Genomic DNA, 14,784 nt, shown 5'->3' with positions numbered 1-14,784 from the left:
CTTCTTCTGTTTGCTTCTCTGATTAATGCACTAAGCACTCTCCAGAGCTGATCCCATTTATCCACCTCTGCCTAAAAACTTGCTGTGATAAACTGGCCCAAGTTTCACAGCCCACGACAGTGACTGCTGCTAAGCCTCTAACTGGTGCCGCTGAATTCAGTGCAGTTCTGTTTGGGTTCAGATGTCTGGCCATCTAACCATATAAAAAATATACAGCGTAATGTATCAGCGGAGAAGAAAGAGAATCTTCAGGGCAGGGCGACAGAGCTCAGCTGTCCGAGTGATCTGCATTTTAAATTTATGACTTTTTGAAGTTTTAAATCCCAAGCCCTGATTTTACATTGGGATGGGTCTGCTATGTCCCTGAACTCTCAAATCAAGATACGTGATATCATCAGACGTATATGTAACACATTCAGTAATTGCTTCAGTTCTAAAGTTCAAGAGCAGTAGGTTCAAACTACTTCTCAGAAACCAAGCCATGATTTTACTGCAAAAGAGTGCAACTGTTACTGTAACCAATACATGGATATACTACATGTATAATGAACATAAAAATAAAAAATCAGTTACTGTATCATTAGGATTTCTTTCCTGCACACTATCTACACCTTTATATCTATGTTTTATTTCCTACTGTTAACTATGCTGAGGTTGGAGTCGGAACCTGGAGATTTAACAAAAAGCTTACTGTTGAATTAGCCTGCAGTGGAGCAGTTTCTACACGCCTACATTCTGAAGTGATTTTAATATTACCTAAAGCTTTAGGGAGAGTTTGGGACTAATTCAAACAGGATTAATTTTCCCAAATAATGCGATGCTGGAAAAGTGATCGACCCGGGAAGTGCTCTGCAAGCCTCGGCACTGAGCACAGGGGGGCGGCATTTAGTCACAATCCTTCCGTTCTGCCTGACCATCCCAGCCGAGGGAGTGAAAGACAGAATTGCTACCTGCAAGTCTAGGTAAAGGAAGTAGCTACCAGAAGACAGAGGAAAAAAGTGCATAAACACAACTTCATTAAATCCAAACAACATGGAGAAGAGCACGTTATTTCCATGAGTGCAATGTTACTGAGGAAAACAGATAAGAAAAGCAACGATACATAAGGCACCAGCTATCTCACAGTCAGTTATAAACCTGTTTAATTTCAACGTAGGAAAAGGGAAATTGCTTTCAAATGAGAATCTGCACGTTTACATAAAGCAACTCTGTACAGTGTCAGCCACCGGCACCTGTGCGGAGGGCACGCACAGCGATTATTACCTGCTTTATAGTGAAGTCGTTAATAAGGTGATGATTGTGTTCGTTCAAGTTGCAGTGCAGGGTAACACAGTCACTGTGGAACAGCAGGTCCTGCAAAGTGCTCACCCGCTGCAGTCCCAGAGCACGCTCCATGCCATCTGAGAGGTATGGGTCATAAAAAATCACACTGAAGCCAAAAGCTTTGGCACGTAGTGCTACTGCTTGCCCAACACGCCCTGCAACAAGAAGAGATGGAATGAGAACAGATGTGAAGCAGCTGGTGTAAAGCACCCTCCTCCTTCCCACTGCGAACGCTTCCATCAAGTGATACCATTTTGTACAGCAACTGGAAGGGGATAAAACAGAGGCGTCTCCCATCCCACTCGAAATCCTCGTTGAGATGAGTAACGTTACATCGGGACTGCTTCACGCAGCCTTGCTCCAAACAAAGCAGGTCTGCACCTTTTGCAACCAGGGATGTGAAGTGCCAGAAGATGCCACGTAATCTGCACTAATCTGTGTAATACAAGGGCCTGCCTGCTGGGCCTGTTTATGGTAAAACACTACTGCTTGCGAACACATCCTGCCAAGGACTTATTCTTACCCATGTCGGACCAGCTGGCTTTAATAAAAAGCTATAAAATTAATCCTCAAAAATGGATGCAATAAAAGATAATTTGTTTAATCTGAAGCTGAGTGATTCTCAGCACATAGGATCTCCTTTCTGCACTAGCATTTTCTTTCATTTTGAGTAACATCCTTTCAGCACTAAAATGCCTGTAAGGATCCTGTCATTTGAAGCTTTTAAAAATTCTGTACCCATTTCCTTAAATCATAAATAAATACAGTCCATCACAAGGCACCTAGTTAAGAAGAGTGCAGTACCATTCATCATTCACAATTCCCTTAGCTTTTCCCTGTTCATCTTTCCTTACTGTCGTATTATTTTAGAGAGCTCGTGTTCAAAATTGCTTTTTGGGCATGACTCCATGGGGATGTGTATCAGGAGGTGTGTATTTCCCTTTGAAACACTACCAGTAAAACACAGAAAAGGAGCAAGTATATTCATTGAGTAAGGATATTTTGAAGAATGAGGATAAAAACTCTTCAGTTTAGACGACTACACGCAGTAGGGTATTACAAATATTAGATAAAGACATTTCAAGAGTATCAGCCACTAGATAGACCATAATAACCACGTCTCATTTGAAAAAAAAGAAAGTCAACGAGTTTTCCTTTGTAACATCTGAGCTTGCTCTAAAAAAGAACCAAATTAACACAGGGAAATCCTGTATCTTTCCAATTGTGCTTGAAGGGATTTCCCTCTGCTTTTCAGTTTCTCTTTCAATAAACTTAAGAAGCCACAGGAAGAAAGGGTTTTTGTTGATCATTTAACCTGAACTCAGTTGTTCTGCAGTGCTTAGGAACAGATGTGCTTGGAATATTAAACAGCGTGTCAATCTGATGGGGGCTGTCTGCTTTTCTTTGGGGACACCAACTTAAAAAGCTCTTCAAGATATTTTATTTCAGTACCTGCGTACATGTTATTTGTTTGTTTTTCAAGCTGTTTTTTTTAAAAAACATTAGTAAGACTATTTTCAGCACAAACACTATTATTGTCAGATTTTGGCATGTTCACAGCTCAGGAAATCAGTCACACAACTGTAAACAATCTTTTTTTTTTTTTTTTTTTTTTTAAAAAAAAAGCTAGCAGATCGCTTTTACTCTAGCTCCATTCATTTTCACATGCGACGTTCTGTCATCTGTTCTTTTTCGCACTCTTTACAACATCAATACCTGAGGGGATTCACGGCAGAGAAATCTCTTACAACAGCTTCTCCATTTAAAACTACACTTTCCATTCATTGCAGCCTGGCCAATATACTAAAAACACTCTTAAATGTGCTCAGTTTCCTTTTGAATCACTCAGGAATCACATAGCGAGCATCGTCATATTACAAATACTTTATGAGATAAAATCCTCCATAAATGACAATTCATATTTAGTCACAGTCCTTACACAAACAGACAGCAGAACATTTGTAAACTGCCAATTCATTTTAAACTGCAGCCAACTGCACACCTCTGAGTTTTCATCCTGCTCTGAAAGACTTTTATTACATGCGACTCTTCTGGGCACAAGGGGAGGCTAAAAATCTTCCTGAGCACTGCAAGAAGAGACCAGTTCAAAAAGCGTCCACCTTCAAGGCAACTTTACCTGAGGAGCATATATAACTGCTATGAATACAGATGAGACTTGGGTGCTTCCGAGGAGAGGTAAATTCAGAAATACAAAATATTAAATGAACTTCTTGGTCTGTGATACAGGAAGGATGCACAAAATGCACTCTCCATACAGCTGCAGGAATGCAAAAATGACCCAAGCCTATTTCAGACATAAAGATATTTATATAAGGCTCTTGCAAAGCCCATTCTTCACTCCAGTCAAACCAGCAGTGTGAAGAGAGAGACACCAGAAACTCATGGGTCTCCTGTTAGTCAGACTCAGCGACTTCCCCCCAGTGTCCTAGTTTGCAAGGCCTCTGATCCTGACCTCGACACGAACCTGGTCCAAGCACAACAATATAGGAGCTGCAGTTGTCAATGATCTCCACCCAGCCCCTGGGCAAAGAGCCTGCCTCTATTCTGGTATTACACAGTTTTATTAAATGCCCTCAGTACCGTGGAAATGTTGATGAGGTGCCTGTAGACTTCCATGGAAATAAGAAGTGCTCACAATTAGCAGCTCTTTGCAACAGCTGTGGGGAATCTGGGCAATTTTTAATCCCTTCTGGAGATCTCTGATACATGGTTTGCTTCGTGGAGCGTGCCTTTTTGTTACATCTCCTGGTGAGCACATCAGATGAGCTCGTAGGACTGCTAGGGGTGCCTCATTTATTGCATGGCAATGCCACCCAACTCAAAGCTCACTGTCTGACGTGCTGATCGGTGCCTTGGCCAGCGTCTAGTCTGGATGTGGAACCAGTGACAACACAGCAGGTGAGGAAAGACAAACTGAGTGATGAACGCTGATTATGATGCACTGTCAAATGGATCTGGAAGAATTTCACCTCTTCTGAGCGAGGAAATGCATTAGCTATTAGTCACCCGCATTTGTAACTGGGAAGGAAGAGGAAGGGAGTGTGATTTCACAGCCTTCGCTGCTGCAAAATCATCCTTACAGCAGAACCAGCTCTAGCTATCTACTCATCCAAGTACTTACATGCTGCTGCTCATAAATATTGTTTAAAAAAAAAAAAAAAAACACACCACAAAAATACCCACAACCTAACTGCCTAGATAAAAGGTGAAAAGGTAGCTTTTTTTTCAGTGCAGGGCTTCCTATCCAAGCTTGCAAAGCTTGTGACGCATCGCTTGAAATATGGGGCACTGGGTAGTAATAAAGACTAGAAGTGACAAAGACAGCTGTTGGATGATGTGATATTATTATTTATGTTAGGCTCAGAGAATCACACACTTCAGAAGGACAGAAAGAAACACAGGCTCTGCCCTGAGGAACCCAGAGGCTAACCAAACAACAGAACAATGACGGATGGTATCCAACAAGCACATGAAGGGGGCATTATGTAGTTGAGTCTTTGCTTATCTCCAGTACAAGCAGAGGATGAGAGATGGGGTTAACTTTAAAGGAGGAGCACTGAGTAATAGGATTAAGCAGGATAGACCAAGTGTCAAAGCAGGAATATGCATGAGAGGAGGCAAAGAAAAGAGAGTGGGTGATGGAAAGAAAAAGGCAAGTGAGTCATGAAGCTTGGCTAGACCAGTGGATAAGGAAGTGAGTAGTTGGAGCTTTGGAGAGAATGACGTAGTCGTTCCCTAGCACAGAGATAGGCAAGAGCTGGGATGCTTATCTTTGGCTAAAAATAAAAATAAAAACTACAAAAAATGCCCAGGAACAGATGTGAAGGTCTGGACTGAGGTGCTGCAGCAGCAAAGTGATGCAATTTATGCAACACACTGCCGAATAGACCACAAGTTTAAGACAAGAGCACAACATAGCTGGGGCTGAGATAAGGGATGATCTCGGAAGTGTGTTAACACAAAAGGACACTACACAAAGCTGGAGGAAAGAAGCAGGACTTAGGAACAAAAGATGAGAACAGTTTTGTATGTGCTACGTTCGCTTCATAGCCTCTTAGTGGTTCAGCTGCTCTGATGCTGACACATCCTAATAAGACAATTAGAAATTGAGGCAAAACTACAGATGTGGGAAGAGGCCACTAGTAGAGAAACATAACCTAAGGGCAACAGTCTGTTGAACATGGCTGTAAATACACATTTTAGATTAAAACTAGAGATAGCTACCCTCTTGTAGTGATCTGGAACAGGGAAGGGAGTATGTCAAAGTCTAAGCATCTCAAGTGCCAAAATGCTAAATCTAGCATAGCTGTGTTTCCATGTCTTCTAAGACTGCTTCTAAGACTTCTTCATAAATACCCATCTATATCGGAGTTTGTTAGAACAGGAGCTCAGAGTCACATACATGTGCAAAACCAAGCAGTGGATATGTTCAAAACTTTAAAATACTCACTTTAAAAGCTGTGAATATTCAATTGTAGGAAAAGAAATAGGAACAATCAGAGACTGCAGAAAATTGCTGGTTAATAACTGCAACAGAAGTGTACCTTTAAAACCAGAATTTACCAGCCTTTTACTATGCCACGCACACAAAAGGCATCTTTAAAAAAAAAAACACCAACAAACAGAAACAAAACAAAAGCAATAAAAAACCCTTAGCACCTCATGCAGCATTACATACATACTGGCAATCTGATTATCCAAATTGTTTCTCTATACTTTCCAGTCATTCGCAACAAAAACAGCACACAGAAAACTCATTTAAGAAATTCAGTAATAAATGAAGGCTTTTTTCTCAGCTCAGCCTGGAATTAAAGCGTAACACAATAAACACAATGCCAACAGGACAGATGTCTCCAGCAAATTAGCACATAGCATGTAAGCGAAGACTTAAGGTTCAAAAACTTGATGCGTATTTCCATTTTTAAAACACGGCAGGTGATTTGTCTATTATTTATGTACAGATGCTGTGACTGCGAGTGCAATAATCGCGTTTAAATGAGATGCATTAATACACGGGTATAGATTTGAGCAAGCAACTTCATGACTAGCTCCTTGAAAGTCACATTTTAAAGGCTGTTCTTTAAGTGTGAAGACGCTTTCTATTGCCTTGTGCACTCGTTCAAACGAGTGGTACGTAACGCCAAGCATTTTCAGATTCCAAAAAGTAAGAGTTCATGGCTTGAAATATCTGACAGCAATGTGTAACTGGAACAGTCATTAAAGTATGATGCCCTGTTGTCAAAATCGTATTATTAATTCCTGCAGATGAATACCACGGCAATCGCATCCACAGTCCATCAGATCTTTGATAAGACAAGCACATGACTGAATAATTTTTATATAGAAACTGACTTGCTTGTTTTTCTTCTCTGCGTCTGTAACAGACAGCAATTAATTCGTCTCAAGCAAGCTTGTCCATCTGTTAGATGCCGAAACACATTTAGGGACATTCAGAGAGGTAAGTAGGTGATTTTATTAGGTCTGGAAGCATTTCAAACTTTCTTGCATTTATTTTTCCTCTCATTTGAGCTGAAATTACAGATTCAGATGCAGCCCAACCAAATGCAAGAAGTAACTGCTCTGCAGGCTGTTCCTGCAGCAAGCACTTTTCAGACATATTAAAAACAGCAAAAGGAAAACAGCACAAACAGAACCAGATATGACAACAAACGATGAATACAACAAATACAGGTGACAATGGGTTGGTGTAGCAGGATCCTTGTTCTGGAAAAGGGAAGCGATGGAGTCTTACAAGCAGCGTGCCTGACACCAGCAAAAAGATGTCCAGAAGCTCAAAGAACTGAGGAATATCAACAGCAAAAATTGCAAAAATAGTTGTCTGAGGGAAATGATGATGCCTACAGGGAAAACATTTGAGATATATAAACACCAGGAACGAAGTGGTATTATACAGAATGCTTGGCATGGAAAGAAGTGAACTAGTGTTGTTTTAACAGCTCAAATCCTCGTAATTTTTTTAAAGCAATAGGAGGCGAGGAGCATTAAACCACCTCACCAGCCAACATACCTAATCCAATAATGCCCAAGGTCTCCCCTCTGATCCTGGCAGCTCCGGAAGCCACTTCCCGAATCTGTTCGACGCTTTGTACTCTCGTGCCTTCTCGCAGAGCCTGGTGAAGCCAGGTGGTTCGTCTGTACAGGTTCAGAATGTGGCACATGGTAGAATCCGCCGTCTCTTCTACTGAGGCAGCTGGCACATTACACACTGCAATCCCTGCAAAGAACGGGTGGAAAGGATACCAGGTTGCCAAGTAATTCTCACTTCTTCCTATTTGATGGCCATTCAGGAGCATGATGTTTAAATTTACAGGTATTTCTATACCAAGTTTCTGACTGCAATCCCTGACACAATACATGACAAACCAGTTCATAAAGACTTGCAAAGGTTTTGTTCTAATTTTTTTTTTTTTTTTAAACTTTTGTTTTTCCAAACTAAGGCAAACAGACTACTGAAACCACAGAAGTATATGAGATGTCAGGCAGCTTAGTAACCAAGCTGATGTCTTAGTAAGCATTTTACATGCACACTGGGCTACGTGCTTTGAATAGCAGAAGGAAATATGCCTTTCTCTCAGCACAAAGCCAGTAAGGTTGAAGATCATTGTTTACATTTCATTGTATGAGTTACTTTCCACTACCGAGCAAATACCCTCCCAAAAGCTATCTATACATTATAAAAAAGATTGATTTAAAATGAAAGCAACTCTTACAAACCTTCATGGGATAACTATTATTTCCAGTACATATATGGGTAGTAACAACACAGGGAGGAACGATCTGTTTCTTGTTGCACATGGGTTTGTGCAGTTGCTACAAACAGAATCCAAGTCCTTCCCTGGTCCTTCAAATTAAAGAGAGAACCCATCTAAATATCAATACAGAAATACAATACTTCTGCATGGTATGGAAAGGTAATGCAAAAATACAGCTATTAGGATATGGACTTAACAGTTGAAAAAGGTGCAAGATCAAGAATCAAAAAGACCATTACAGATTTCCACAGACAGCTGTGGGAGGTGGACTGATCCAAGACTCACGAAATTCCATTTTTTACTTCAAAAAACAGCCCAGGCAGCCAGCAAATGTAATTGCGTGTCAGTCACCCCATTCTGTTTCTCTCGGATAAGCGTGTACTTCCAGAACACATACTGCAGTGAAGCAAAATGTTTCCTTGAAAAAAGTTTGTGTCCTTTCTATTTGCTACATTCTCCCTGTAATCATCAGCTCCCGCTAATTTTTTGCTCCCAATCCTGCTGACTGAGATCACAAACAGTGTACAGTGTAATTTCACGGTGGAGAAAAAAAGTGTTTTGTATACTAAAAAAACACCCTAATACTGTTTTCACTGTCTAGTTGTTTGGGTTTTACATAAATAAGTATTCAGTGAGTCTTCAGCTAACACCAGTATATCTTGTGAAGCAAGGAAGAAAACCCAACATGCTCTTCCGTGAGAGTAGTAACAATAATCTGACAAATAATAAGCTTATACTGAATTTATCTGTGTTTTCCATTCAAACGCCTTCCTTCTTTCTACAGCCAACAGAAGGAAGCTGCAGAACTATTTTTCTTGTCTCTGCTGAGTCACTGCTCTGCAGACTTACACAAAGATAAAACAGCATCATTTGCTGGATTATTAATCTTGGCAGTCTGCTAACATCAATGGCAGTGTGAAACTCACGGTATTTTAAAAATAAAAAAAAGAGCACGAATGGGACAAAAAGTACTAGACTGAAACATAAAATCCCTTCAAGTGCATCACATTAAACAGCTGCATTTGTTTATTCAGAAGGTCTTTTTCATGGAGCAAAAACGCGAGTTTTAGATGGCAAAACAAATTCAATAAGCATGTATCCTAATGGCTGGCATCAACAAAAAAATGGTTTAAAAGGACTTTAAGTTATATTACATATGTGGGAAGCTAAGAAATTCAACTCGCCTTACACCTTCCTTCCTATAAAAGGTTTTCCCTTTTAGGGAAAAGGGTGAGGCAATTTCTTTCATAAGTTGTAGAAATTTCTTATTCTCTATTTTCCCCCACTTTTAAAACCAGCTGATTTCGAAAAGGCAAGAGTATCGTAAACCACAACAAGCAGCTGTACAGAGGCAATGATATGAAGAGAAGAGACATTTCACATAGGAAAAGATAACATACTCTTCTCGTTTCTCATATCTAACTGCTTCAGTGCTCTTTTCCCACTCCCCACTGCTTTCAGTGATCTTGTGCGCAAGTTCAATGCTGAAAAGCTCAGGAGTCAACTGGTGTTACCCTTCACTGCCATTTCACTCGCATCCAGTTACAATTACAACTCATACGTATTTTCTACTCAACAATTAATAAACTGAAGAAGAAAAAAGACCAGATCATCTAGCTTTTATTCAAGAAACATCTGTTTGCATCCATTTCAAGAAGAGTAAAAGCACTAACATTAAAGTAATACTTAATGGGAAAAACTGGTAACAACTTCACCAGCAAGCTCCCTGAAAATTACTCCAAAAGTTACTATGGAATTTCAGGAAAATGTCATACTTTAGGGTCTAACTCTGTACTATATTTCGAGACTGAATCAAAGCCTTTTTCAAAGAGCAATTAACTCTCGGGTTACCTCCTTGAGATGCACATTCAAGGAATGGAAAGAGATTTGTCCCAGTAGCGATGCATTAGTATCTAATTCCAACCATTTGGCCCTAACTACTAGGAGAGACTTTACATTGTAAGCCTTCCAGCATTTACTGGCTTTTGAAAGAGTGGACAATTTTATTTTGTAAATACTGAAATGCACAAATGGGATGGGTCCTAACTGTGTAACTCACAGTCTAATCACAGTGCGATTCAATGAAGGATTGATTAGGCATGTGGTGTTTACCATGCCACAGGGATGAGAATGTCCACAGTCTGCTATACCGTGGCTTCAATCATAGAATCATTAAGGTTGGAAAAGACCTCCAAGATCATCTGGTCCAACTATCACTCTACTACCAATGTCACCACCAAACCATGTCCCCAGGCACCAGGCCCAACCTTTCCTTGAACACCCCCAGGGACGGTGACGCCACCACCTCCCTGAGCAACCCGTCCCAGTGCCTGACTGCTCCTTCTGACAGAAATGTCTCCTCATTTCCAACCTGAACCTCCCCTGGCACAACTTGAGGCCATTCCCTCAGTCCTATCACTGGTTATCTGTGAGAAGAGGCCGACCCTCTGCTCCTCACAGCTTCCTTTCAGGTAAATGTGGAAAGCAATGAGGTCTCCCCTGAGCCTCACATTTGAGTTGTAAGCTCAGGTTACCATCCAGCACAGAGACCTGCCCAAATAGCCAACAAACCTGCAAAGATTTTCCTCTCATCAGGGATTCTCTACAGAAATCAGACTATGATGGCTCCAGGTTTTTGGAGCTATACCTAGGTTTTGGGGCTTTGGATCCAGGATTTTACTCCAGGGCAGTCCCTAGATACATAACATGGTTTCTGGGGCTCATAAGTCAGGCACCAAACTTTGGCACTACTTGAGTAAGTAGGAACGCAACGTTGTGCATGCCTTCAGATCTACCTGTTCTTTATAGAAACTCATGAAAAAGTTCTTAGCCTCTGCCTGTCGTGCAAACTACACAGCCATTAGTCACTGGGGATTATTTTACTTTCTTTTACTGATAAGCAGAGCCACATTACACCTCCTCACTCTATCAGTGGGGCTATTAGTAGGACTAAGCACTGTCACACTTATTTAAGTGTTTCCAAGATCTTCATAATGGAAAACACATTTATTATTGAAACATGTTAGATTAGGTATTAGGAAGAAAGTCTTTACTCTGAGGGTGATGAGGCACTTAACAGGTTGCCCAGAGAAGCTGTGGATGCCCCATCCCTGGAGGTGCTCAAGGCCAGCCTGGATGGGGCCTTGGGCAGCCTGGGCAGGTGGGAGGTGTCCCTGCCCATGGCAGGGGGCTGAAATTAGATGATCTTAAATATTCCTTCCAACCCAAACCATTCTGCGATTCTATAATACTTGATAATTTCAACCTAATTAGAAAAAAATAAAAAAAAATAAAAAAAATGTATACATTGATATCCAGTGGTACAGTTTTACCTGTAGATTATAGATAATAGATGGGTTATCCTGAAGTAAGCAAAGTATAAATCAGACTTTCTTTTTTTTTAAGCAGTGAAACACTAAGCAATATCTCTTCATAGTTCCAGTATCTAAATTTATTCTGAAGCTGTAACAACTGATTCTCCTATAAAATCGATATTTCTACTTTATGGAGTGCTTTAGTACTAAATCTCATGCATCATAAATAAGTCCCAGACAGTTGATAATGATCTCATTTTTTATTCAAACAGTAGTAGTTTTCCATGCTGATGGAATTATATTTTGTGATTGGATTACAGTAGGCAGTAGTTAAAATACACAACTGGGGTAAAAAAAGAAGAAAAATTATGGCCGTACTCCTTGGATTTATCTTGAACAGGCAGATTGTCATCCTGTCACAAAGCTATTAATATTATCACTCAATTAACTAATGCTAATATCTCCATAATGATTTTTAAACACTTTGATGAGAAAATTATACAGCTTACATACTATGTTAGTATAAATTATACAGAAAACATTAATGCAAAGACTTAGATGCTATCAAATTTCTGGAGGCAAGTATAAGATGTAAAACAATGTCTTTAATAGTCATACCTAAATCTCCAGCAGATTTGATGTCAATATTATCAAAACCGCTGCCAATTCGGACAATTATTCGAAGTGCTTTAAATTTCTCCAGGTCTTCTCGTGTTAAAGTGATAGTGTGATACATCAGTGCACCCACTGCTTCATTTAGTACCTACAAGTAAAATGGAAGAAAAAAAATACTTATTTTTTTTTTCTTTCATAGGATCTCAGCCTAATCAAGTATACAAATTTTCAGGGATAAAGGACTGTAAAAGCATTGAATCCAGGTCTTTTGTTTTAAAGGTTATTTGCCCAAGTATGTCCCAGCCTCTTGTTAGACTTTTTTCCCCATCTGATATGTCTGTCCCAGCATGAGGAGACTAGTTTTAGGAAGAGATAAGTGACCTGTATTTGTGTTCTTATTAAGAAGGGAAGATCTTCTCATTTCACAGGAGATACTTTGCAATATTGGACCCTAAACACAAGAATTACCAGACTGCATCTGTACATGCATCCTGAAAACACATGGGAGCAAGCACTCAATTTAAACAGCAAGCATTTTTATGCTTCAGCAGCTGACATTCAGTTTTGAATGGCGTAACAGAGCAATCTCTTCCCCCCACACACAGTGGTACAGGCATTCACTGCACTATTAAACCACTTGATACCTGAATAGAAAACATTCAGTAATCATTACAAAACCCTGGGACAACAGAGACTGAAATTTGTCAATTTATACAAAAAGTGTCTGTCCCGCAGTTTACTGATGCTGCAACACTCTGAGCTCTCACAGATGGAAAACTGAAGTCACAGAAATTGGTATAAATAAGATTATCCACAAAAACTAACACCTCTACGAAGTAAGAAATTGTACCAAGACAAAAACATTGCAAAGGAAAAAACTTGTGAGCAAAAATAAACTGACAGGATCATAAGGGTTTGAATATCTTTCAAATAATGTGAAAGTACATCCAACCTACTCAAGAAAGATTAAAATGAGGGGGTGTGAAGGGGAAGAAAGGTTAGCACACGAGGCCCAGGAGTTTTCAAATTCCGCTAACAAACAAGCCAGGAAACTGCATGTCACACAGCTGATACGAGTTTATTGCTCAGAAAGCAGAACACATTTTCCTCTGTATGCAAACTGGACTGTTTCACTTCTTCAAAACACTTCTTGGTTTCCACCTTCAGTGTGTTACCTAATAACCTAAAAGTTCTACAAGATATAGAACACGCTCAAATCACTTCAACTTCTAAGCTACTGCAATGACTTCATGTGGTTCCTATCAAGGACCTTATGTGAACGTTTTGTGCAGGCTCTATATTTCTTATTCGATACACTTTTGGGCTTGGTGCATGCACAGATTCTATCAGCTGGGCTACTTATGAGCATTTTCTAGTGTAAGGAAAAAATATACCATTAATCAACATAAATCATTTCAAAAAACCCTACTATGGCAAAACATGATCTCACAAAAAACATTACAACTCCCTGTTGGAAACCCAAGATCTGAAGCAACAATTTTAAAAAATTAAGATACACAAAATGTTTCAGAAGCAAATGTAAACAAAATCCATGAAAATGAAAGAAAACTGCTCCTTATGAATATCTCATAAACTAATCTATGGTATTTCAACAGGTGCCCCCAGATTGGTAACCCCAGCTCTAAGTCAGATAAAGACCAGGATTCCTTTGAGCAGAATTTGGATTTACTTGTAAGACGAAGAACTACAAGAAAATTAGAAATGACACAGCCTTGAAGTATGTGGCTACAACATAATTCAAAGAACAGCTGTAGGCTCTGATGCTACAAACAATTATATGCACACAAAACTCCTTGATTTTAATGGTACAAACAAGTCCTTTGGAGATTACAGCTAGCAGCCACTAATCAGCAAGACTGCACTCATCAGAAGGCATTTACTTGAGCTGCTACAGACAGGTTAAGAACACAGTTTATTGAGTTTGCTTCCACAGCGGCATTGTTGCTGGTGGGGACTTCCCACGGCACCAAGCCCATGTGCCTGGTGAGGTCTGCACCTGAAATAGTCCTTGTAACTTGACTAAATGCCCACCTAAAATGCCTTTAGGTAGTTTTTTTTGTGTTTTTTTTTTTGTTTGTTTTTTTTTGTCCCATTAATCCCTAAAAGAAGATTGTTCTAAAATCCCCCTGTTCCAACAACACAGAGTTTTCTTCTTGTTTCCAGCCCCAATTTATTCACAGCCCAGCTTGCATCCATTTGTTCTGGTGCCAGCGTTGGCCATTTGCTCCAACCGTACTTTGTCTCCTTGGTGTTTACAGTCCAAATTTTATTTATAGGCAACGATGATATCCCCTGTCACAATCTGGCTGCACTTCGCAAGCCTAGTCCTTCCAGGCTTTTCTAGGACGACATCTCTCTACCCCTTGGCTGGTCTAACACTTCTTCGCTGTGCTCACACAAGCCTAAACTCAACTCCCCTGGGGTGACCAGAGCTGCAGGCACCGTGCTATTTGAGGTCTCTCTCCGTACTCTGTTACACCAACACCAGTACTGTCAGCAACCCGATGGTTACTGGAGAGCTCTCCTAATGAAGTCTCGCCTGACCCGTGTTTCCGCATGGCCAGCGGCGCGCTGACAGCCGATCCCTTGACTAAAGCACACAGCTGAATCCTTCCCTTCCTCATGCATGTCTTATTTCACACTCCCAAGCTTCTAGCAGGGCTTCCTTCTCCAAGTCACAACCCCAAGTTTTATCCTGTTGCCTTCAGGTACCTCTT

The 14,784-nt window shown here is 40.3% G+C and overlaps 1 protein-coding gene across 9 annotated transcripts in view; it reads right to left on the bottom strand.

The window, feature by feature from the left end:
- The window catches only part of CTBP1 (C-terminal binding protein 1), a 228,916-nt gene that overhangs the window by 15,355 nt on the left and 198,777 nt on the right, over nucleotides 1-14,784 (bottom strand). For all 9 annotated transcript variants that reach the window (XM_084286841.1, XM_084286842.1, XM_084286840.1 and 6 more), the window contains 3 exons: nucleotides 12,050-12,194; nucleotides 7,373-7,579; nucleotides 1,264-1,478 (listed from right to left, as the gene is read on the bottom strand). In XM_084286841.1, the coding sequence (XP_084142967.1) occupies nucleotides 1,264-1,478; nucleotides 7,373-7,579; nucleotides 12,050-12,194 (567 nt within the window). The remainder of the gene's footprint in view (nucleotides 1-1,263; nucleotides 1,479-7,372; nucleotides 7,580-12,049; nucleotides 12,195-14,784) is intronic.

Source organism: Netta rufina, assembly GCF_964035555.1.
Source record: "Netta rufina genome assembly, chromosome: 4".
In the NCBI taxonomy this organism is placed as follows: Eukaryota; Metazoa; Chordata; class Aves; order Anseriformes; family Anatidae; genus Netta; species Netta rufina.
This window is presented reverse-complemented; position numbering and strand designations above follow the sequence as displayed.